The sequence below is a fragment of the Ochotona curzoniae genome, unplaced genomic scaffold, assembly GCF_017591425.1.
Source record: "Ochotona curzoniae isolate NIBS_2020 unplaced genomic scaffold, NIBS_Ocur_1.0 scaffold_4701, whole genome shotgun sequence".
Lineage (NCBI taxonomy): Eukaryota > Metazoa > Chordata > Mammalia > Lagomorpha > Ochotonidae > Ochotona > Ochotona curzoniae.
In genome coordinates, this window is record NW_024467122.1 from 2,232,949 (window position 1) to 2,257,593 (window position 24,645).

General features: G+C 50.5%; 1 protein-coding gene across 4 annotated transcripts in view; it reads left to right on the plus strand.

Moving 5' to 3' along the window:
• The window catches only part of CHD2 (chromodomain helicase DNA binding protein 2), a 128,986-nt gene that overhangs the window by 60,003 nt on the left and 44,338 nt on the right, over positions 1-24,645 (plus strand). For all 4 annotated transcript variants that reach the window (XM_040968782.1, XM_040968783.1, XM_040968785.1 and 1 more), the window contains 11 exons: positions 271-487; positions 2,394-2,483; positions 3,191-3,381; positions 9,744-9,932; positions 12,213-12,375; positions 12,696-12,848; positions 15,093-15,164; positions 17,904-18,053; positions 18,842-18,990; positions 19,636-19,732; positions 20,118-20,210. In XM_040968782.1, the coding sequence (XP_040824716.1) occupies positions 271-487; positions 2,394-2,483; positions 3,191-3,381; positions 9,744-9,932; positions 12,213-12,375; positions 12,696-12,848; positions 15,093-15,164; positions 17,904-18,053; positions 18,842-18,990; positions 19,636-19,732; positions 20,118-20,210 (1,564 nt within the window). The remainder of the gene's footprint in view (positions 1-270; positions 488-2,393; positions 2,484-3,190; positions 3,382-9,743; positions 9,933-12,212; positions 12,376-12,695; positions 12,849-15,092; positions 15,165-17,903; positions 18,054-18,841; positions 18,991-19,635; positions 19,733-20,117; positions 20,211-24,645) is intronic.

Sequence of the window (24,645 nt, forward strand, 5' to 3'; positions counted from 1 at the left end):
TTCCTGTGGCAGTGTTAGAGAAGGTTACACGTTCTATACACATCTCTGTTGCAGGAACAGCCTGACTGTCACCTGCGTCTTGATGACACTTAGATCTCTTGTTAGTCTCCTTGTGCTGGGACTTCTAGGCAGGAGGCTGGGTAAACTGCAGGAGAGAGGAAAGCTTAGCAGGCTCACGGCTCCAGGTGTGTGTCTGCTGCCCGCAGGCGTGTTGTTGCTGGTGGATGTACTGCTTGTTGGGGGCTAACGGTTGTCTTTCTCTTTCCGCAGAAGTAACAGTGTCATCCTTGCTGATGAAATGGGCCTGGGAAAGACCATCCAGACTATATCATTCCTCTCCTACCTGTTCCACCAACACCAGCTGTATGGCCCCTTTCTTATAGTCGTCCCTTTATCCACCCTCACCTCATGGCAGAGAGAGTTTGAAATCTGGGCTCCAGAGCTTAACGTAGTGGTTTACATAGGGGACCTGATGAGCAGAAATACGGTGTGTAAACAAACCAAGCTGGGGTAGACCCTGTTCTCAATGTGTTTTGGAACTTGACCTTAAGTAGAATTGTTAGTAAACACTTGAATGAAATAACTACTTTGACACTGTGCTGTGTCCCCAGTAGTTAGAGATGTGTATGTGACAGACATGGGTGTGCTCACTGTTTAACACGGAGTGCTAGTCTTGCTTCGGTGCAGGCGCTGTGTTCCACGATTCTCCTCCCTAGCCGTCATACTTCTAAGACCACTTTTTATAGGATTCTAAGACGGACTGAATGTTGTATAGAATTTTAATGTCATTGTTGCTCTTTGAATAGAGAGATCTCATGAATAATAAGCAAGTTCTTAGAATTTGTTTCCCAGCCTTTTAAAGACTATAAAGTGCTTTAACTTTGGAGAGGGAAATCTAATAAAAATAAAGGAAAATAAACCATTTTAGGCCAAACTCTGTGTTCTGGATTTAGAACGCAGTGACACAGCACCTCTTGGTCGCATCTGACTGTGTATAAAGCTCCTGGTCACTGTTGGCCTTCTCTCCTGAGGCCTTCTCTCCGGCACGTGTGCCCAGGCCTGCCAGCGTGGGCACCGGGACATGGCTTTGATCACTGTATGGAAACTGTTTCTGGAAGATTGCTTCTAAGAAGATCAAGTCATCAAGACTCCTTAAACATTTGGGAGTTATGTTGTAGTATTTCATGATAATTCAGATTTATTTTTTATCTGCTCTTTTCACTAAAATTAGATAACTTGCAGCCTGCCTTAAGTGTGAATTTCTAGTTATAATTCTTAGCTTTTCTTTTTAAGAATAAGATTTATTTGTTTGTGTTTGAGAGACAGATTTTACAGAGAGAAGAGGAGAGAAAGAGCTTCTATCCGCTGGTTCACTCCGCATTAATGACCACAGTGGCCGGAGCTGTGTTGGTCGCTAGGAGCCTGGAGCTTCTTATGGGTCTCCTGTAGGGAGACAGAACCCGAGGCAGCCCTGCCCAAGCACATTAGCAGGGAGCTGGCCCTGCAGGTGGAGGCTTAAGTCACTGAACCCAAGGTGGTCTGTGACAGGACCCAGGCCATCCTCCACTGCCTTCCCAGGCACATTAGTGAGCAGCTGGCTCTGCAAGTGGACGCTCAACCGACTATGCCATGCTTGGGTCCCAGTTCTTAGCTTGGCAGTTCATCTGTTCGCCATTCTGAAAGACTGAAAGGAAAGGCAGATTGTACAACCTGGCTATATGCAGAGCTTCTAGATGTGAAGGCAGACAAAGGGAGCGGAGAGGGCGTGAGGCCTCAGGAAGTTCTACCTGCTAAACACCTGTAGGCTCTGCCAGCTCTCAGCATCTTATCACAGTTCCTCATTCGGAAATGCAGTGCGCGGGGCTTCCTCAGAGCCATGTGCTTGCTCGGGGTCGCCGCACTGACACCTCACGGCGATTGTTTGGGCTGCTGGCCTCCTTGCCGTGACTGTCTCCCTTCTGTCCTGCTCTGATCGATGGCATATCTGAGTCACACATTGAACTTGTTTTAATTGCAGTAAAACCTTGCCATATCCAACTTGAGGTCAAATTGTATTTCCTGAAGAAAATTCTAGAACTGTGATAGATAGATCCTGGCTTAGCTCGTCACGAGGCTTTAATCACGTTTGCTTGATCAACTGTTGTTAGAGTAGATTTAGAGTTGTGTAGTTTCTTTGAATTCCAACATTAAAGTTTTTGTGGCTTAGTAATTGATAATTTTAGTTCTAACTCTTACTATATATTGTGATTACTAAGGTAACTTAGAATATGTGAAGTAGTGATTAAATGCTAATGAGAGTTTTTGGCATGTTTTTATTGCATTTTTCAGAAGACTTGTGTGACATAGGTTGGTAAATGTAGAAGTTGTGTCTTACTTCCCGTTTTCTCTCACAGATTCGGGAATATGAGTGGATTCATTCCCAGTCTAAAAGGCTGAAATTCAATGCTCTCATAACAACATACGAGATTCTCCTGAAAGACAAGGTATGTGCCGGGACAGAAGGTTGCGTTTCCTAGTGTGACTTGTCCTGATGGCGGCTCTGGGCCTCCTGCTTGCCGTGCTATTTTTCTTGTTTTGTTTAGAAAAGCAAGCAAATGGATAAGAGAAAAAAAAAGTGCTCAAAGCGTATTAAGATTTTAAATGGAAAACAGTCTTCTATTGAAGGCCCACACCGGTTGCCTTGTCCAGTAGAACTAGACGAGGAAGGGTTTGCGAGGCCAGCAGTTCGCCCAGGACTGTCGCCAGCCCTTGGAAGCTGGGCTCGGACATTGCAGCCTTCCCTGTGCTGTGGCTGTGAGCAGGCTCTGGAGAGAGGACCTGCAGGACCACCTGGGTGGGTTCCACTGGGATGACACGGTCAGGTCCAGCTGGGCAGCTCTTGGCGTTTCTGTTCTGCATGGGACAGCAAACACACGTGTCTCCCAGAGAACACAGTGTCCTGAGTTTGGTCCTGCTTTGCCTAGCACAGCAGTGTATGGCTGCTTGCGGTAAGGTATGCGTCCTGCCTCCCGCACCTGCCAAGTAAGGACGTGTTCCTTTTATCGTAACGAAGAGGCCTGCTGAGGCTCACGTCCGGGAAGAGCTGTCTGTGTTCCTGTGCTGGTATTTCGTACAGCGATGATGAATACTTGGAATCACTTTTGGGTTCTCTTCTGACCTGGTGGTTCGTTGTGTTTTGTTTTCACTTTAGACTGTGCTGGGCAGTATTAACTGGGCCTTCCTGGGCGTGGATGAAGCCCATCGGTTGAAGAATGATGACTCTTTATTGTATAAAACTCTGATTGATTTCAAGTCCAACCATAGGCTCCTGATCACAGGCACCCCTCTTCAGAATTCCCTCAAGGAGCTCTGGTCCTTGCTGCACTTCATTATGCCGGACAAGTAAGCTCCTTCCTGTGTGTTTCCAAGAGCCGCGGCGTCTGAAATGCCAGTGTTGCTTTTTTTCTCTTTAATTTTTTAACAGGCCTGAGGGGAGGCAGATGGCATGGTGTGGGCAAAGCACGGTGTGAGAGAGGACAGTAAGGACTCGTTCCAGAACAGTGACAGGAGGCACAGGAGTCACGGGAAGCAGGTCCCCTCTGTGCTCGTTAAGACACTGCGACACGATTGTTAGATAGCAAACACCAAACCTTCTTGTTTGGAGGAAAATCGGCATGCTGGAGGTGAGGTGATCCGAGGAACGCAGTCGGCTCAGCTTGGGAAAGTACCCAGGGGTTCATCTTTAATAATAGAAGCACCGTGCCCAGGCTGGCCCTGGACACCATCCTGCCGTAACTTGTACTGCTTTGTCCCTCCCTGGGCTCAGCCCCTGCACCGATGCCCGGCGCCTTCTCTGCTTTCTTGTCTGCATGTGGCCGGCTGCTGTGTGTGAGCACTTCCTTCTCAGCCTGCCTAGACGAGGAGGGGAACCCAGGCCTTGGGGAACGAGCTGCTCACTTCCTGCCCGTTCTGAGCAGGACGATCTCGGCCGCCCGGGAGCACCCGGCAGTGGGCCCTGGCTCTGCACCCTGCAGTGCAGTCCAGCTCGCAGCTTTCCCCTGAGCCAGTTTGTGGTTAGCCTCTGCTCGAGGCCGTCACTCACGGAGCTGCTGTGGAATCCAGTCCTGGTGCCGTGGTTCGTTTTGGCTTTTGCTCAGTGTAACATAGAGAAGATCAGTGGTTTACTTTCATTGGGAATGTTGCTACGTTCTATTCATGTCCACTCACAGCTTGGTGGACATTTGAATTGCTTTAGTCTGGGTCTGTTATTTTTCTCTTTGATTTAAAAATTATTTTTATTTTATTTGAAAGTCAGAGACAGATCTTTTTTTTTCTTTTTAAAGATTTATTTATTTTTATTACAAAGTCAGATATACAGAGAGGAGGATAGACAGAGAGAAAGATCTTCCATCCATTGATTCACTCCCCAAGTGTGTGCAATGGCCAGTGCTGTGCTGATCTGAAGCCAGGAGCCAGGAACTTCCTCTGGGGTCTCCCACATAGGTACAGGGTCCCGTGGCTTTGGGCTGTCCCTGATTGCTTTCCCAGGCCACTAGCAGGGAGTTAGATGGGAAGAGGAACTGCCGGGACTAGAATCAGTGCCCATATAGGATCCCGGGCACTTTCAAGGCAAGGACTTTAGATGCTAGGCCACCGCGCCGGGCCCAAGAGAGACAGATCTTGTGTGCACGGATTCCCTTCCCAGGTGCCCACAGAAGCCCGGGGCTGACCAGGCCACAGTCAAGCGCCTGTGTCAGGATCCCAGGCCAGCTCTGCAGGAGAGTGTCTGTGTCCCCAGCCACGGCCCGTTCCCAGGAAGCCAGGGTTGGAAGTAGAACTGTTAGCAAAAGCTCTGGCATTCACTGTGGGATGCGGGCGTCCCCAGAGGGATTTTACCCAGTGCCAAATGCCCCCTTTGAGTTTGGGGTTAGTAAGTCTTCATGTGGACATTTGTTTTTATTTCTCTTGGTAGATACTTAAGGGGATGGTCTGCAAGCTTTCATTTGGGATTTAGAAACTACCGTGCTGTTTTCCAGAATGACTGCAGTGCTGCCTTCTTCCGGGACGTGTTAGAAGGCTCCGTTTCTCTTGGGCCTCCGGTGTTGGATGCACTGTCTGCTTGGTTTTGGCCATTTGGTAGTTCTGTGATATGGAACAACTTTTCATGTGGTCCTTGGCTGTTGAATGTCTGGAGTGCAATGTGTAAATATTTTGGCTGGTTTGAGTTGAAAAGTTGTTCTTTTCTTTTTAAAATACGCATTTATCTGAGACGCAGGCCAACAGAGGGTGAGAACAAGCAAGAGCTTGGTGTTCTGGTCGCTGGTTTCGCTCCCCAGAAACCTGAAACAGCCAGGTCTGAGTCGGGGTCTGCGCCTGTGTCATCCACATGGGGGCCTGGGTGGTCTCCAGCTCCCACCCCAGGTCAGGTGCCAGCAGGGAGCTGCATGGACGTGGAGCAATCAAGGGATGGGATGCTGGCAACCACCACGGCCACATTCTTTGTTTCTTTTAAAACATGCTCTAGATACAGACTACAGGATTTGCAGACATGTTGTGAAAATTTGTGAGTAGTCTTCCCGTTTCCGTGTTGTTTGAAAAGTAGAAGTTTTCTTTTTCCTTCTCTGTTATTTGAGAATCAAGAGAGAAAAGCGCAAGGGAAGTCATCTTAGTATCAGGTGTTTCACCCCCTAGGTGTGTTTTCCAGAACGTGGGCTCAGTCTAGTTCCCTGTGTGGGTGTCAGACACCCACAGGCTTGGGCCGCCATCTGCTGTGCACAGGTGGAGAGCAGCAGGAGGCTGGGGTGCAGGAGGAGGCAGGACCCCGGGCACTCAGAGGAGGCTGGGGTGCAGGTGGAGACAGGACCCCGGGGTGCTCAGAGGAGGCTGGGGTGCAGGTGGAGACAGGACCCCGGGGTGCTCAGAGGAGGCTGGGGTGCAGGCGGAGGCAGGACCCTGGGCGCTCAGAGGAGGCTGGGGTGCAGGTGGAGACAGGACCCCGGGGTGCTCAGAGGAGGCTGGGGTGCAGGAGGAGGCAGGACCCCGGGGCACTCAGAGGAGACTGGGGTGCAGGCGGGGACAGGACCCCGGGCACTCAGAGGAGACTGGGGTGCAGGCGGAGGCAGGACCCCGGGGTGCTCAGAGGAGACTGGGGTGCAGGCGGAGACAGGACCCCGGGGTGCTCAGAGGAGGCTGGGGTGCAGGTGGAGGCAGGACCCCGGGATGCTCAGAGGAGGCTGGGGTGCAGGTGGAGGCAGGACCCCGGTGCAGGGGCTGGGGCAGGTGGAGGAGGACCTGGCGCTAGGAGGTGGGTGCAGGTGGAGGCAGGACCCCGGGGTGCTCAGAGGAGGCTGGGGTGCAGGTGGAGGCAGGACCCTGGGCGCTCAGAGGAGGCTGGGGTGCAGGTGGAGGCAGGACCCCGGGATGCTCAGAGGAGGCTGGGGTGCAGGTGGAGGCAGGACCCCGGGGCGCTCAGAGGAGGCTGGGGTGCAGGTGGAGGCAGGACCCCGGGGCACTCAGAGGAGGCTGGGGTGCAGGTGGAGGCAGGACCCCGGGGTGCTCAGAGGAGGCTGGGGTGCAGGTGGAGGCAGGACCCCGGGGCGCTCAGAGGAGGCTGGGGCGCCACGTGACACCTTCACCGCCGCGTTGCATGCCTGTCCTGTGAGGGTTCTGGTCCCTTCCTCCTTCCCTCTTTTTTTTTTTTTTCCTAAGAATTACTTATTTTTATTGCAAAGTCAAATATACAGAGAGGAGCAAAGACAGAGAGGAAGATCTTCTGTCCAGTGATTCACTCCCTAAGTGGCCGCAATGGCTTGAGCTGAGGCAAACTGAAGCCAGGAGCTTCTCCCGGGCCTCCCACGCGGGTGCAGGGTCCCAAGGCTCTGGCCGTCTTCGGCTGCTTTCCCAGGCCACAGGCAGGGAGCTGGGTGGGAAGTTTGCCCACCCAGACTAGAACCGGCACCTATGTGTGTTTAAGGTGAGGACTTTAGCCACTAGGCTACCATGCTGGGCTCTACCCTCCATTCTTTCATTTCTCTTTCTCTTTTCTTTCTTTCAACATTTATGTATTGGAAAGTCAGATATACAGAGAGGAGGAGAGACAGGGAGGAAGATCTTCCGTCCGATGATTCACTCCCCAAGTGAGCGCAACGACTGATGCTATGCTGATCCAAAGCCAGGATCCAGGAACTTCCTCTGGGGTCTCCCACGCGGGTGCAGAGTCTCAAGGCTTTGGGCTGTCCTTGACTGCTTTCCCAGGCCACAAGCAGGGAGCTGGATGGGAAGTGGAACTGCCGGGATTAGAACCAGTGCCCATATGGGATCCCGGGGTGTTCAAAGCAAGGACTTTAGCTGCTAGGCCACACTGCCGGATCCCTCTTTACTTTTTCTTTTTCTTTTTTTTTTGGCATCTGTTATATCAGGATCATATAATGAATTGGAAAATATTCCTTCTTTATTTTCTGAGTTTGTGTAAATTTGTCACTTTTTAAAATATTTGATAGCAGTTACCTACGTAGCAATGTCGTTTTTCACTTTGTGGAAATTTTAAAAATGTTATTCAGGTTTTCTCTTTTATTTGTGGGCATTTGCTGTGCAGTTCATATGCTGCTTGGGACGCCCAGGTCTTTCTGCGATGTGCCTGGATTCAGGGTCAGTCTTCCCTCGATTCCTGCTCAGGGTCTTGTGTGCCCTGGGAGGCAAGAGGGGCCCCAGCTGGAGTGGCTGCCTTGCTGCGTTCGTGCGGGAGACCCCGATGAGTCTAGGTCCTGGCCCCTCCCTAGCCCCAGCCACTGCTTCTCTCTGTGTCTTTCTGACCTTTAAATAAAGAAGGAGAATTTTAGAAATTTTTGACTCAGGTTTGCAAATTTGTGTATTTCTAGGAGTTTGGCCATTTTGCTGATCCTAGTTCGTTGGCATTATATCCTAGTTTTAGTATTTCTTCATAATCCTTTTATTTTTTTAATTTTTAAAATAAAAAAATTTTTTTAATTACTTTTTTTTAATTGTTGTTAGCATTGTATTATGTGATACAGTTTTATAGGCACTGGGATTCCCCCCACCCCTCCACTACCCTCCTCCCATGGTGGATTCCTCCACCTTGCTGTATAACCACAGTTCAAGTTCAGTTGAGATTCCTTCATTGCAAGCATATACCTAGCATAAAGTCCAGCATTGTATTGTCCAGATAAGTTCAGTGGCCTCTTGGGGAGACCTTCTCTGGTCTGAAGGTAGAGCTAACAGAGTAAAGTTCCGGTCAGTTAAAAGCCCCAACAAAACATCAGCATCAATATACAATGTTATGGAATTAATTGACATAGTATTGAGTAGACAATATGTTAAAAATAATGCAAGTTCAATTCTTCAAAACACATGGGTTGAGACAGTATCAATGACAGGTTCAAAAACTAACAATCAAACAAACAAACAAAAATTACAGGTTAAATCAAGGCAAACATGTGGTATCTAACCTTTTGGGATTCGCTCATTTCCCTTAGCATCACATAATCCTTTTAATTTGTGAAGAACGCAGTGTTCCGTGTGGATGTGTCTTCTGGCGGCTTGTGCGTGGCCTTCTTGCCCGCTCTGGCTCAGGGCGTTCTGCTGCCGCAAATTGCAGATGTTTCCAGATGTTTCCAAAGAAGGAATTTACGACTTCGTTGTCTTTTTTTCCCCTATTTTTGTTTATGTTCCTATCTTCAATATTTTCAAATTTAATATCCTTTTTTCTTAAATGTCAGCTTATGTGATTGCGTGAAGACGGTTAATCTAGGGGCTGAAAGTGGAAGTGTGTGTATCCTGTTTGTGTTGCCTTTGTGTTGTGTGGTGTTGAAGATCTGTTCCTACTTCCTTGGGAAGCGGAGTCAGGCAGAGAAGGAGCGTTGTCCTGGCCGCTTGTCTCCCGCGGGTGCAGGTCTCCGTGGGAGACCCCTGCCCGGTCTCCTTGTGTGTTCCCAGCCTGGGAGCTGCGGGTTTCTGGGCCTTTGATGCCATCAGCTGGTGACTCGGGCGCTGGCTCAGCCTGCTGCGACCGATGCTCGTGCTGCAGTTTCAGTTACGTTCTAGCTTCTCGTGTGGTTTGCTGGGCATACTGGAATTGTGCAAATTTTCAGGTATTTAGGATTTTTGCAAATGGTTGGTACTTCAGTTTGGCCTAGGTTCTTGAGTCACTGCTCTTCACACGGAGACGGCTTTGTTCTGGCCCAGCTCTGACAGGTGGTGGCATTTGGGGAGTGAACCAACACGAAATTTCTGTTTTTTAAATAAAGGTAAATAAATAAACTTTCAAAATTGAATGAGAAAATGTGTTTGCATCTGCTGATTTACTCCCCAAACACTCTGCGTCACTGAAGTTGGGCCAGTGCTAGAGCCAAGAGCTGGGAAACTCAGAGCAGGGCTCCGCCGGGGCCGCTGCCTCCGCCAGAGGCTGTGCGAGCAGGCTGCTGGGACTGGAACCCAGGCGCTGGCCAGATGTGGACGTCTGAGCTGGGGTCTGGCCCGCCAGGCCACGTGGTGTAGGTGGACCTCAGCAGAGAAGGGCCTGGTGTCGGAGAGAGACTGCGCCCTTCGGGACCGCTCCTGAGGGGCCCTCAGTGAAGCACACGGAGCTGCTTCAGCGTTTATACAACACACACGTAGCTGGGGGTTGTAGGTTGTTGTTGTAGGACAGATTGACTTTATTTTACAAGGTTTGTTCCCTTAGAAAAGAAATTTTACTTGTGAAAGCACTCTCTTGGGTCCTGCTAAGTAGTACTGCTCTTTGTCCCTAGGTTTGAGTTCTGGGAAGATTTTGAAGAAGACCATGGGAGAGGAAGAGAGAATGGCTACCAGAGCCTGCACAAGGTGCTGGAGCCCTTCCTGCTGCGCAGGGTCAAGAAGGACGTGGAGAAGTCGCTGCCCGCCAAGGTGGAGCAGATCCTGCGCGTGGAGATGTCGGCCCTGCAGAAGCAGTACTACAAGTGGGTGCCCCCACTCGCTAGACTCTTCTTTTTCTTTCTTTCTTTTTGAGAGGAATTGATTTATTTGAACAGCAGCACTACACACAGAGGGAGTGATAGAGCACCGGGGAGGGTCTCTCCGCCTGCTGGTTCACTCCCCAGGTAGCTACACTCCTGAGGCTGAGCCAGTCTGAAGCCAGGAGCCAGGCACCTCTTCTGGGACTCTCATGTGGGTGCTGGGCCCCCTAGGACTTGTTCCATCCATGATTGTTTTCCCAGGCCATAAGCATGCAGCTGGATAGGAAGTGGAGCAGCCGGGACACAACTGGTGCTCATATGGGGTGCCGGTGCTTGAAGGTGGATGCTTAGCCTGTTGAGCCACGTTACCCCAAGGATTAAAAGCATTTTAAAACCTTGGGAGTTGGTGTCAGTGCTGCTTGGAATGCCTGCAGCCCGTGGTGGGGTGCCTGGGCTCCGTCCCTGCTCCGCTTCAGTAGAGACACCTGCTAATGCACTAATGGGAAACCCAGATGGCTTCTACTGGAACAAGCCCCGCTGTTGTGGGCATTGGGGGTGAACCGAGAGGTGGACGATCTTGCAGTTTCTTTCTCTGTAACTTTCCCTTTTTAAAATATAAGTTATAAAAAATAATAAAAATTGTACCTCATTTTCTTGCTTATTCATTAACTTAATCAGTGCTGTGCTTTCACAGAACATTTATATTATGTCAGTAAAATAGAAAGGATTTAAGGCTGCAGTGGCGGCTGCATGTGGGTTTTATGCAAATAAAAGACCCTTTTGCACGGGCCCAGGGGCATGTAGCAGCAGTGATGCTACGGGGCTTTCACTGAGCCCACTGCTCTCTCAGCGGGCAGAAGCCTCTGCACCGTGCTGACAGAGTTCATTCTCAGACAAACATCTTGCAAAAGCAGTGTCAGTGATAACAGATTACGATTATTCAGTAATATTTATTTATTTTACTTGAGAAATAGTCAGAAAAATTGATGTTCCGTTTGCTGGCTCATTTCCCGATTAGCAGCAGTAGCCGGTGCTGCGTCAGCCAAGCTGGGAGCCAGGAACGTTTCACTGGGTGAAGGGGCCAAAGTAGGCATCCCCCAGGAGGGGTAGTGGAGCAGTTACGACTCCAGAACTGGCATCCCTGGTGGGTGCTGGTGCCACAGCCCTGTGCCACCCCCAGAATAACACTGTTTAGTAGAATGTCTTTTGCTTTTTTAGGATAGATCTCACTAAAGATTGTTAGAGTCTTCTGTAGATTTAGGCCATTGTGTATATAAAAATTCATATATTTAGTTTTAATATTGTTTTGTAGTGATTGCATTGCTCACTTTTGGTGATTAAAATAGTTAAGAATTCCAATAGACAAAGCTACCAAGCCTGGTGTGTTCTCTGAAATGCAACTTCTGACCCCATGCCTTCCAGTCTGGTCCCTCTTTCCCGTTGGGCACCATTTTTCACATCGCAGTGTTTGTCCTTTCTTTATATTCTAGCTTTGGCGTGTGAGCCAGTGCATTCTGACTTGTAGCTAAGTAGGGGGATTGTGTCGAGTCGAGCGTTCCTTCACTCAGTTCTCTGTGCCCAGAGCGCCTCGCAGCAGTGTGTGCACTTCTCCTTGCAGTGGCCTGTTGCAGTGTCATCTATTGAGCCACTTTCCTGGGTTAGCATTTGCATTGCTTCCAGAATTATGCTGCAGTGACACTTCAGATACGTTCCTAGAAGGGTGATAGTTAAAGGATGATGCTGTGTGCATGGAGATCTATCTGTGACTCGTCCCCTAGTTCTCAGCTTTGATGTGCTGAAGCTACATCATGAGCCTTTTGCCATTCTTTCGCAACAGTTAACATGGTTATATAATTTCTATCTCTACCGTTATAGCTGAATTTATTTACTCTTTTGCTGCTTGACAGTTGATTTCCCATTTTATATTGTAGTGTTGTTTCAATGAGTATTCTTGTTTTCCGCATATGTATATATGCAACCACACTTAAGTATATATCTGCGTGAGTTTATCTCAATATATGAATACATGTAAGTGTGTGTGCCCATGTGTGTGTGTGGCAAGGATGGAGTGCGGGGAGAGTCAGGCACAATTGCTTTCTTTTCATGTCTCCGTTTTCAGTGAGGTTGAAATACCCGTGTCTGAGGGCTCAGAGCGGCAGAAGATGCACAGTACAAACATTCCCCTGCGTCTTTGCTGAGTCTTTTCAGTTTACTTGATTTTCTTCAGGTGTTTGGCGGTCTGATTTGTTTATGAGACTCACACGTTGTTGTTTTGACTTGCAGGTGGATCCTCACCAGGAATTACAAGGCTCTGGCCAAGGGCACACGGGGCAGCACGTCGGGTTTCCTTAACATTGTGATGGAGCTGAAGAAGTGCTGCAACCACTGTTACCTGATTAAGCCCCCGGAGGAGAACGAGAGAGAAAACGGGCAGGAGATGCTAATGGTGTGTGCATAATCCGCTTGTCACAATCGTGTTCAAAACCAGACACTTGGGATGCAAATGCTCCTTTTCCTCTTTGATAACCCTTGAAGGAGCGTCAAACGATTGAAAGCCAGATGGGAAGGGTTACTTAGTTGGGAAGTTTGATATCACAGAGACCAGGTTGAAAAGACCATGTCAGCGATTTCAGGCTGGCCGGACGGCTACACCCTTCACAATCCCGAGAGCGTGAGAGTCAGTTACAAAATGTGAATTCTTAGGATTTCAGGGGGATGAGTGTGGGTGCTTGCGTATCATGATTGGAATGTCTTTTAAATCTTCAGTCCCTCATCAGGAGCAGCGGGAAGCTGATTTTGTTAGATAAACTGTTGACGAGGCTTCGAGAACGTGGGAACAGAGTCCTTATCTTCTCTCAGATGGTGAGAATGTTGGATATCTTGGCCGAGTACCTGACCATTAAACACTATCCTTTCCAGGTAAGCTGCTTCTGTAACTGCCCCCTGCGCCCGTTTTTCGTCATGAAGTAGGAAAGTAAACTTTCTTGTTTCAAATAATTGTGCTTAAGGTTCCAGAAGGCTCTTGGTTCTCCTTGTCACCTCTAGGCTCTCAGGCGAAGAGGGATGGGCTTCTGGAGGATGAGAGAAAGAAGCACTGGGTTAACAGAAAAGCACATTAGATGGTGTCTTGAAGTCTGTGGTAAAAATGTAGACCTGAATGCAGAAGAAAGAAACAGACAGAGTTGATCTTGTGTCCTTGTGACAGCTGAGCCTGGCTACATGGTGGGGTTGCACCCCCTGTATTCCACAGCCCTCTGGGGGTGTGCCCTCCCTGCCATGTCACTGCTGAGTCACTTCTGTTCTTGTTTGTCTCGCTGGGGAAAAGAGGCTGTTCATTCTGATCTGTTTACCTCTGTTCTAGGGGTTGTTCATTTTAAAATGCTTTTGTTTTTGAGATTAACCTGAGGGGTGGACCGTTCGCCGGCTTTTGGCATTACTCTGCTGTTGCGGGAATGTGAAGGAAGTGGTTGCCTGCCGAGAGGTCCAGCCTGCAGTGTCGCATGTTGTTCTGAAAGGCACGGGCAGGCTTTTCACAGCTGTCTGAGCACATGGCTTCATGCTGTGCTATTGGTAGGACCAGTGTCTCTGCAGCTCTGTGCACCTCTGTTTCCGCTGCCACATGAGATCAAGAGTGAGTCATTTGGCTTTCTTGGGACTCAGAAGTTCTGCAGGTTGTGGTGGTCAGCTTTCCCTTACCTTGGTCCCACAGCAGAGGGGCCGGACACCCACCTTGTGTGAGAAATGCCTCTTGAGGGGGTGCCGTGGCGAGCATTGCTCAAGGGTCACATGTACAGCTCAATGCCACTCACCTAGGACACATGCTGTTGGCATTGTAGTGCAGCCCTTCATCCACGCTCGGGGAGTTGTCAGCAGTCGATGCAGTGTTTCTACCAGTGGGAACAAGACAAGCACAGCAGCAGGACTTTCTGTTTTGAACTATAGCCTGTGACTTGCTGGCTGGAGACCTGTCTGAGTTAGGACAGTGTGTAGAGTTGAAGTGAGTGAGAAGGAAGGGGCTTTGCATGCATGGTGCACTTGGGGCCAGCTCAGGGACATGCAGGTCCTTCCATGGGCTTCCTGCTGCCAGCCAGTCTCTTAGAGTCACATTTGCCTGCTCTAATGAGGAGTTGGTTCTAAGGGATGAAGTGTGCAAATGATTGAAGTGCTGAGGGTCTGCGGCCCACGCAGGGAGCAGTATCAGCGTCTGTTTTCCGCAGCATGTGGCATGCTGTGGTTAGCTGTGACGTTGTTGTGACGTTGTTGTCCTTTACCAAGGACTGGCACGTACTCTGATGAAGAGCTGTTGGTCCTGCTCAGTGCCAGAGGCTTCCTGTTTGCACACATGACTCTGATGCTCGAGTGTAATTTTGGGAAGATCTGTTGCATATGATCAGTTTTTAACGTTTTTAGTTAAGTTTTGCACAGTGTATTCCAAACACAGTATTTTTAGTGTTTTGGTTTTGCTGCAATGCTGATGTTTCTGTTGTATGGGCTAAGAACTGTCCTATGGGGGTAGTTACTAGTGGGCCAGTAAGCAGTGCTGTGTCCTAATTTCTTCTGAACCCACAGATGTTAGAAGCCAGTCTGTCCTGTTAGCATGGGTGGGCTGTTCATTGATCTCTAGGTCCCACTAGCCATCCTGAGCTTTGCAGCGGCCTAGCAAGCTCTTGGGCTCTGAAGCGCCTGGCCGGGGTGTGTGAGGGAGAAAGTCGGGAGGGGATTCACTGAGCACTGTCCCCCAGAGCCCATGGCCAGTGCCTTGGGTGCACATGGTGCTGCAGGGCTGTGCTGTGCAGGGTGCAGCGCATCCCATGGTCAGTGCCTTGGGTGCTTGTGGCGCTGGGGGCTGTGCTGTGCAGGGTGCAGCGCATCCCATGGTCAGTGCCTTGGGTGCAGATGGCGCTGCAGGGCTGTGCTGTGCAGGGTGCAGCGCATCCCATGGTCAGTGCCTTGGGTGCTTGTGGCGCTGGGGGCTGTGCTGTGCAGGGTGCAGCGCATCCCATGGTCAGTGCCTTGGGTGCACATGGTGCTGCAGGGCTGTGCTGTGCAGGGTGCAGCGCATCCCATGGTCAGTGCCTTGGGTGCACATGGCGCTGGGGGCTGTGCTGTGCAGGGTGCAGCGCATGTTCCCACTCATGATTTTCCTCGGGTGTGTTTTCACAGCGTCTGGATGGTTCTATTAAGGGAGAGATACGGAAACAGGCGCTGGATCATTTCAACGCAGATGGATCTGAGGTAGGTCACGCATGGCGTTCCTCTCGGCCCTCGGGCTCTGTGTCGTGCCAAAGGCCAGTTTGATGTGTTTTGTTGTAGAGACAGGTTTGTAGTACATTTTTCCCGCCTTGGGAAGGCAGGCGATCTGTTACTGAGGACGCCATGCTGTCTGCTGTGGAGGAGGAGTGTGCGCCACGCCCGTACTGCCCTCCGCCCCCAGCTGATTAGTCATGCGTGAGGTCTCTTGTGGCTCCGAGACACCAGAGTTCCTCTCACAGAAGAGCAAGAAGGTGTTAACTTTGACATGCATGACTCAGCAGAGGCAGTAATCACCACCGTGCTGGCGACTAAAGCCTGGGATGCATTGGGCATGTGTGAGAGTCTTTCAGTTGCCTGGAAGCTGTCTGTGTCTCACTGTTCTCTCCTTGGTTAGCAGCACCATTTTTAGCCCACTGAGTGTCCTACTTGGATTAGCTTTTGTCACGTGTTTTGGGGACACATGGGAAAGAGCTGTTCAGGACATTTACAAAAGTGGAAGCACATGTCTGTTGAGGCTCGTTAAATTATCGGAAGTCCGGGAGTTTGAGAAGACCTTTTGGGTCAGTGACAGTGTGATGTGTAGATGGGCAGGACAGCCGTGGAGAGAGGCTGAACTGGGCATCTGGGGGAGTTTGTTTCTGGAGTCGCGTTGCTCTTTTCCTGCAGATGGAAATGCTTTGGCTTTCTGCTTTGGTGAGCGCTCGGCCGGCTCTGCTGCCTGTGCTGCTTCCTGCAGGGTGCTGCTCCTCCCGGCCTCCAGCCCACATCAGCGTCAGTCCGGCTGCTGTGGAGCTTCGGCTGTGCCTTGGCGAGAGTGCAGGAGCTGCAGCCTGCGCTGGGAGCTTCCGCTCAAGCCCTGCAAGGCAGCCACAGGCAGGGCTCAAGACTCGGCCATCTAGAGCAGGCTCGGGATTTGGTTTCTTTTTCAAGTTGATAAATCTATGTGGCCACAAAGGATGTTACAGATAATCCACATGTGCCTTTGCAGGACAATGTTACCTTGTTTTTTGATGCTTAGGACAGTCTGTTCCAAACTCAAGCTCTGAATTATTAGGCATAAGAGGAGCTGAATTACTGAAAACATCTCTGTACTCGCTGCCACTCTTCTTCCCCTTCTCAGGGATTCCTCGGCTCTCAGAACAGTGTGATGCCAGCAGGTGTCAGCAGCCTGGTCACGTGGGCTGGCGTGCAGCCAGCACCCAGCCGGTGTCAGCAGCCTGGTCATGTGGGCTGGCGTGCAGCCAGCACCCAGCCGGTGTCAGCAGCCTGGTCACATGGGCTGGCGTGCAGCTAGCACCCAGCAGGTGTCAGCAGCCTGGTCACGTGGGCTGGCGTGCAGCCAGCACCTAGCAGGTGTCAGCAGCTTCTGCTGTCTAGTGCTGGTGAAAGTTGGTGTTGTGTCCGTCCGTGCCTGCCACTCTGTGCCTCTGGGGTAGCTGTACAGCTCTTCGTGTGCTTGCCTAGCAAGGATCTGAGGTGCTGGGGACATGCAGGTTTTTTGTGATATGAACTTTGTGTTCATATCATTAAAGATTTTTATAAAATGCTAATTTTTATTCATACCTCTATCATTATGTAGACATTTAATTGTTGGATATGGTTAGGAGAATTTAGGCATCTAAGCACGATCTTGTCTACATGTTTATAAGTCGCTGTCCTAAAACGGCGTGTACCCAGATACTCCCATCTTACCTTACCCTTTCTGCACGGAATTTCTGAAATGTTTGTCACAGAGGAGTGTAAGTAATACAGTTTTATTTTGAATGAAGAGTGATACTGAACAATTCTTTCTGTGGAGATGCAGAAGCCAGGTTTCATTGGCTTCCTCGTGGTCTTCTGAACTGTCCGTGCATGCGTTGGGCTTCTCTTCCGAGGCCGGTGAGCTCTGCCTGGACGCATCTGTGGCCAGCACCTGGACAGGATTGTGAGGGTTCCTGCCGGGCCGTTTCCTCTGTGTTTCTGCCTGGGGCTGCAGATTAGAACACAGAGACCTTGTCATTCCCTATGTCCAGTGGGTCTGTGTTAAATAGACCCGTTTGTTAAGGTGTCATCTTGGTCTTTGATTAGTAAGCGTTAGCTTTTGACATCAGATTCCCTGGAAGGGGAGCCTACGGCTTCCGTGCTTGGAGATGCCGTACCTCCTGCCCACGTGTTTCTCTGAGCTGTTGTGACTTGTAACTTAGGTGTACTATGCCTGTCCAGTCTGTCTGCCTTGCTGTGGACACTGGAAGATGGCAGTGTCTGAGTGTGTGCCAGCTGATGGTCTGCTGTCTGCCGCTCCGCAGCTCTGCTCTGTGACCTGGGGCGAGCCGTTGGCTGTGTTCCCTGATGGCCGGCTGGCCAGCCTGACCATGGACGGGCGTTTACGGGGCATGTCTCCTTCCCCTCCCAGAAGCGGCATCAGGGACACCCCCGTAATGATCCTCAGGATGACTACGTCTGAGTTTTTGGAGAGTTAGCTTCTTATAGACCAATCTTAGAAGTGGGCAACAATAATTGGCTTCTCCTGACTGATTCTGTTTTATTCCTTCATCGCTGCACCGATTCTTCCTTCCTCTCAGTCAGGTGAAGATTCCCTCTGCCATCAGATCCCGACTCTTTAGCCTACGTAAAGTCCGCCCATCTTGGCTCCCTTTTCTTCACAGCACAGGGGTTTGCAGGTGTAAGGGCTTACCGGACTGAGAAGGTCCTGCATAAAGTAGTGTATTGCCTTGTGTGCAGGACTTCTGCTTCCTGCTCTCCACAAGGGCCGGCGGCCTGGGAATCAATTTGGCTTCTGCGGACACTGTCGTCATCTTTGACTCTGACTGGAATCCCCAGAACGACTTGCAGGCACAAGCCCGGGCCCACAGGATCGGTCAGAAGAAGCAGGTCAGAGGGAGAGGCTGCTAGTGTGGCTTTGGGGGGCGTCCCGGGGGCTCTGTCTCCCACGTGCTGGCTTGTACGGAGCACAGGTCTCTTAGGAACTTGGGCTGTCCCCAGTGGGCTTCCCAGAGCTAGCATCGCTTCGCTCTGTTCTGAGCTGAGCGTGCTCCATATTCTAGCGTTGCGCACAACGCTCTCTGTTTCACGCGGTGCTGTTGGTTTGGGGCTATATTGAAGAACCACACGTTTGTTTCTTTTTTAAGTGAATCCGGGTAACTTAACTCATTTTGTTTTGAGCTGAACAGTCCATTTCCGTAACATGTCTGTCAAGGAAACATTTTGTAATTAAAGCAAGCCTGTAGAGGGGGGCGTTTGGCACACCAATGTGGGGCTTGTGCCCATCTGGAAGTGCCTGGATGGGAGTTGTAGCCCTGCTTGCTGTCCCAGCCTCCTGCCCACGTGGGAGACCAGGTTTCCTCCTTGGCTCCTGGCTGCAGTCTAGCCCATTCCTGCTACTGCAGGCACGTGGGGAATGAGTGCATGCAGGGAGATCTCTGCCATTCGCATAAAATGAAAACAAGCAAAGCTTTAAAACGGAAACAAGCTAGATCAGTACCTATAGCCGCGTCTTTTGAGGTTGCAAGCTGGTGCAGAGGCAAGTGTCCTGCGTGCCTATCTGCTCCCGGGGGTTGGCTCGGTGGTCTGTGCCATTGTCAGGGTCTGATCTCTTTGCCTCTTGGTTTAGATACAGGTAACGTTCTTGTTTGTGTTTCATCACTCTGCTCTCCTTGCAGGTGAACATTTACCGCTTAGTCACTAAGGGGACTGTGGAGGAAGAGATCATAGAACGGGCCAAGAAGAAGATGGTGCTGGACCACCTGGTGATCCAGCGCATGGACACCACCGGCCGCACGGTCCTGGAGGACAGCTCCGGGAGGTCCAAGTGAGTGGCAGAGCCCGGCGGGGCACTTCTTTGTCGTTTGATAGAAGCCATTTTTTAAAACGGAATTCTCTGCTATAAACCTCAGGCCATTCATGACCTGGAAGATGCCAGGCCACAACTCAGAGGGTGGCGTTTCCTTGTCTTCCCCGTCTGGTCTATTGCCTTCCGGGCTCTCCTGTATGTGGCGTCCCCTGTGGGGCCTGACACCGTGGGTGGTGTGGGTCTCAGGTCGGCGTGGGCTCAGCTAGGCTTTCCAGCAGAAAGAACTCACCAGTCTGAATTAGGGATTGTTGTTTTTCTGTTAGTGTTTTTGTGGAGATTATTGTGGGTTTTTCCTGTTGACTCAGAAGGGAATGCGGCAGAGGTTCCATTGGGTCTAGCAGAACCCAGCCCGGCTGCTTGTGGGGTCACGCGGGGTTGCATCTCAGGACCGGGGGTGGGGGGCAGGCTTCAGGTGGGCTCAGACTAGCCCAGCCAGCCTGGTGGGTTCTTGCTAAAAAGGAAGTGTTTGAGAGAACTTTTCTCTGTGAGAGGAATTTACATTTTTGCTGGTTACTGGACCCTTTGTGAAGGGCGGGTATTCTAGAAAGAACCCAGAGCTGATTTGACATTCCTGAGACATTACAGCTGCATCTGCTTCTGCAGCTCCAACCCTTTCAACAAAGAAGAGCTGACAGCCATCTTGAAGTTTGGAGCCGAGGATCTCTTCAAGGAGCTGGAAGGGGAGGAGTCGGAGCCACAGGTATCCCCTAGTGTGGAGAGCAGCTTTCCTGGGAGCAGATTCTGTCTGTGTTAGAGACTCCAGTAAACAGACTCATTACTGGAAGGGTATAGGTGGTGGTTTGCAACTCAGAGCTCCTAACTAACAGAAAACAGTGACTAAAGCATTTGAGGACTCGGAGTCCTGCCCCGTCCCCTTTTTTTATTGCTTGTCATTTCTGACTTGACTCAGTCGCCTCACCTGGCCTGTCCTGTCGGCTGGGGAGCTGTAGTGAACGCGTGCTGGAGATGCAGAGGGAGACTCCGGGTCACTTGCACTGATAGTCCCAGTAAATGCTGGCGATGTTGGTTGGTTTTTTTTTTTTTAATTTTTATCAACCACATTTTTGCTGCTTTTCTTCTTTCAGGAAATGGACATAGATGAAATTTTACGCTTGGCTGAAACCAGAGAGAATGAAGTGTCAACAAGTGCCACAGATGAGCTGCTGTCACAGTTTAAGGTAGTTGGGCTGGTGGCGGTGCTCGGTGTGGTTCACTGCTGCGTGCACTTTGCCTTTTGCTTGATCCGTGCTGATCTGTTCCCGCCTCTGCCTCTGAGACACAGCATGTTTGAGTATAGTTCCAAAGCTGTGTCTGTCCAGGCCAGAGTCAGTGGAATAGTTGAGACTGTGCCCTGTGGGGACATGTGGGGATGTGGGGGACATGTGGAGACATGGAGGATGTGTGGGGACATGGAGGATGTGTGGGGACATGGAGGATGTGTGGGGTCATGGAGGATGTGTGGGGTCATGGAGGATGTGTGGGGACATGGAGGATGTGTGGGGACATGGAGGATGTGTGGGGTCATGGAGGATGTGTGGAGACGTGGGGTCATGGAGGATGTGTGGGGTCATGGAGGATGTGGGGTCATGGAGGATGTGTGGGGACATGGAGGATGTGGGGTCATGGAGGATGTGTGGGGTCATGGAGGATGTGTGGGGACATGGAGGATGTGGGGTCATGGAGGATGTGTGGGGTCATGGAGGATGTGTGGGGACATGGAGGATGTGGGGACATGGAGGATGTGTGGGGACATGGAGGATGTGTGGAGACATGGGGACATGGAGGATGTGTGGGGACATGGAGGATGTGTGGAGACGTGGGGACATGGAGGATGTGTGGGGACATGGAGGATGTGTGGAGACATGGGGACATGGAGGATGTGTGGGGTCATGGAGGATGTGTGGAGACATGGGGACATGGAGGATGTGTGGGGACATGGAGGATGTGTGGAGACGTGGGGACATGGAGGATGTGTGGGGACATGGAGGATGTGTGGAGACATGGGGACATGGAGGATGTGTGGGGTCATGGAGGATGTGTGGAGACGTGGGGACATGGAGGATGTGGGGGGACATGGGGGCATGTGGGGACATGGAGGATGTGTAGGACCATGGGGGGAGGTGGGGGCATGAATAGAGGCAGAGACAGGGAGGACTGCGGCACAGAGAGCAGGTGCGTGACTAGAAGCCCTGGAGCACTTGGTATGATTTCGTGATGCTGTTGAGGAGGTTGTAAAGGGTCAGGTTGTGGAAAGCTGAAAGAGATCAGCTCTAAGCAGAGAAACAGGGACAGGAGGAGACAGCTGTGTGTCCTCAGAAAGATCGTTGATGAAGCCAGGAAGGGCAGGCCAGACCAGATCTAGAAAAGCTGCCGTGTGTGTTTCTCAGTTGAAGGACAATCTTAATAGGAAGACGTTAAAGGTTTTCAGGAAAGAAGGTGATTTGGTGGCACAGTGCCCAGAAGAGACGGGTAAAGGCAGCAGTGAGTAGTGCAGATAGAGGATCTGGCCCCGGAAAGAGGAGAAGCACCCTCTCAGGAAGAGAGAGATGAGAGATGGGAGAGGGGAGAGGCCGGCTGGATTTTAATTCCAGAGTGAGTGAGTGGGAAGATCTGGGAGAGCCGTGTGCTGGGCCCTGCTGGCACATCAGCAGGATTCAGGCTGTGGAGTTTGCTGTGTAATGTGTTGGCAGGTCATAGGCAGAGAAATTGGATCTCTGGTCCCCCTGCGGTGGGAAAGGGACACGAGAGGCTGAGGACGGGCCAGAGCGTCCGGATGCAGTGGCTGCTGTGGCTCCGTGATTGAAGAACACGCTGCAGGGGAAGCTTTGCTTAGGGTTGATTCCAAGCGGGGCAGGAAAGGGCAGCAACTGGAAGGTCCTGATGGCAGCCTGGGCGGGAGACCTGTTGAAATGGGGGCTAGGGGAAGGGGGAGGCAGCCTTTGTGTAATGAGCTTCAGAGGTGGAAATTGTCTCAGCGGGAAGACTCCGGGAGAGGCAGGGTGGATCACAGAACTCTGGGATCAGAGTTCTGTTGCCTTGGTAGGCCGGCTGATAACAGATGTGCCTGCTGTGAAGGGTAACAGTGCCAACAGCAGGTGCTAGCCTGGCCAGCTTCTGGTGAGGGCTCTGCTATTAGAGGGGCTGTACCCCCTCCTGGGGTCCTCTAGCGAGGACCGTCACTTGAGGGTCAGGGTTTCAACATGACGCTGACTACTGCTGCCTTTTTTTTTTTTTTTTTTGGACAATCTTTACATAGCTAATTAGGGCACAAAGGGTAAAGGGCTACAGGAAAGTAAGACTACTATTTCCACATTTTTTTTTTTCTGTATCTGGTAAAGGAGGAGATAAAGGGAGAAGCCCCACCCAGCCTCCCACCCATCCCAGGTCCCTGATGTGGGGCATGCTGTTAGGGTCTTGCTCAAGTGGGTTTGATAGTTCAGCGGTTATGAGTTGCTACCAATCTTGCCATTCCAAGCACGATGAAGTTGCTGCAAAATCCACTGACTGACATAGTCCACCTTAGAGTCTCCATTTACCTAGTTTTTCACTGCCAACAGATGTCTGGGGTAGTTGATTGATTAGTTCTGTCCTCTGTTGTGGTGCCAGGTATCCTCTGCAGGTTCCAGTGGACCCCCATATCCTCCATGCACACCTGATTGTGCTGTCCACTGCTCCATCTGAGCTTGTGAGGAGGCTCGGCTCTGGCACTGCCACCTTCGTAAACACACAGACTCTTCATCAACAGTGTCTTGGTCTGAATTACTTAGATCTGAACCTTTTATGTGTTATAAATTATCAAAAATGGGCAACCCATTACTGGTTGGTTTTGCCTTCCTGAAGTATTTTTGTCATTATGTTAGTGCAGCAGTTAGCATTTTAACTGAACAGAGTCTGCGTCTGTGCAGTGCTTCCCTGGAGTCTTAATTCTGATGATTTTCTCCCACCACCCCTACTGTAACACTTGGGAAGCACAGGAGAGGGCTTCTTTTCAGCTAGAGGATTATAGTCTCCTTCAGCATTGGTGCCAGGACTTGGATAACTGTGACCGTGCTTCAAGCACTTTATGTAGGTGAGCTGCCTCAGCGCCTTGTCCCTGCCCTGTGCTGAAGTGTGGATCCTCGTCCTGGTTTAAGGCCCAGCAGGCAGGCCGTCAGGGCTCACTGTTTAACAGCCACACCCACGTAGAACTGTGTTTGCTTCTTGCAAGGTGGCCAGGCCTCCTGAGTCGGCCCTGGCATCACGGTGCCACTGTGTTTGGGGAGGTCAGTCCCCAGGTGAACTGCAGCTATTGTGGCTGGGGCAGTGCACCAGTAGCTGGAAGATCTGTCTCCATCTCTCTCTATAATTCTGACTTTTTTTTTCTTTCCTTAGTATTGTTTACATAGTTGAGAGGATACATGCCTATGTGAGTCTCTGATTAGGGTGGGGAGGTTGAGGTACGAGGGAAGGTGGGTAGGAAAGTATTTCTGTTTTTTCCCTTGTGTGTCTGGAGGAGGGGGAGGGACCTGCTGCTTGCTGTCGGACCTATGAGCACCTGGGGATGAAGGATGGTCTAGGTTGTTAGTTTCAAATGACTTTGAACATTGGAACCTCTGAATGCTCATTTGTAATTCCCTATTTTTTTTTTTAATGTGTTTATTTGGGCCTGGTGTGGTGGCCTGATGGCTAAAGTCCTCGCCTTGAACTCGCCGGGATACCACATGGGTGCTGGTTTGTGTCCCGACAGCAACACTTCCCATCCAGCTCCCTGCTTGCAACCTGGGAAAGCAGTCTAGGATGGCCAGAGCCTTGGGACCCTGCACCCACGTGGGAGACCGGGGAGAGGCTCCTGGCTTCGGATTGGCTCAGCTCCAGCCATTGCAGCCACTTGGGGAGTGAATCATCGGACGGAAGATCTTCCTCTCTGTCTCTGCTCCTCTCTGAATATCTGACTTTGCAGTAAAAATAAATAAATCTTAAAACGGAAATTTGTTTATTTGAAAGAGCTCTTCCATCATCTGGTTCATCCTCAAATGGCTGCAGCAGCCGGGGCTGGGCCAGGCTGAAGTGAGGTGTCCCAAGTGTGCAGCTGCAACCCAGTACTGCATGCGTTGGCATGTCTTCCCTTCCCCAGCCAATCAGCAGAAGGCTGAGTGGCAAGCCTAGCAGCCTGGGCTTGAGCCAGGCCCTGGGATTTAGGATCCTACTCTTCTCGTGCGGCCCAGTGCCTGCTCTGTCCCCAGAGGTGCGGGTGTGAGATGGGGTTCTGCTTGAACACCTACTGTGTGTACAGACAGGTATCAGTAGTAAATGAAATGTAATGGGAAATAGAATATTCTCTAAGGTTTGTTTGAATCTTTTCCTTTTATGTTTTCATTTTAATTCCTGAGACTATGCTGTAATTTGGAGCATAACTTTACCTTTGTTGAAAACAAATGAGACATTCTGTTGGTTGGGTGACAGTAGTTCTTTGAGTTCTATCGATTGTCTCAAGTGGAAGCTGTTTAGTAACAATTACAGAAATGCAAACTGTTCATGGCTTATTACTAGGTGTTTAACATTTTATAACCTAAATAAAGTAAAATTTCCTGTTATTATTTATTAGCATTTATTTAGGAACAATTTAGATTAAAT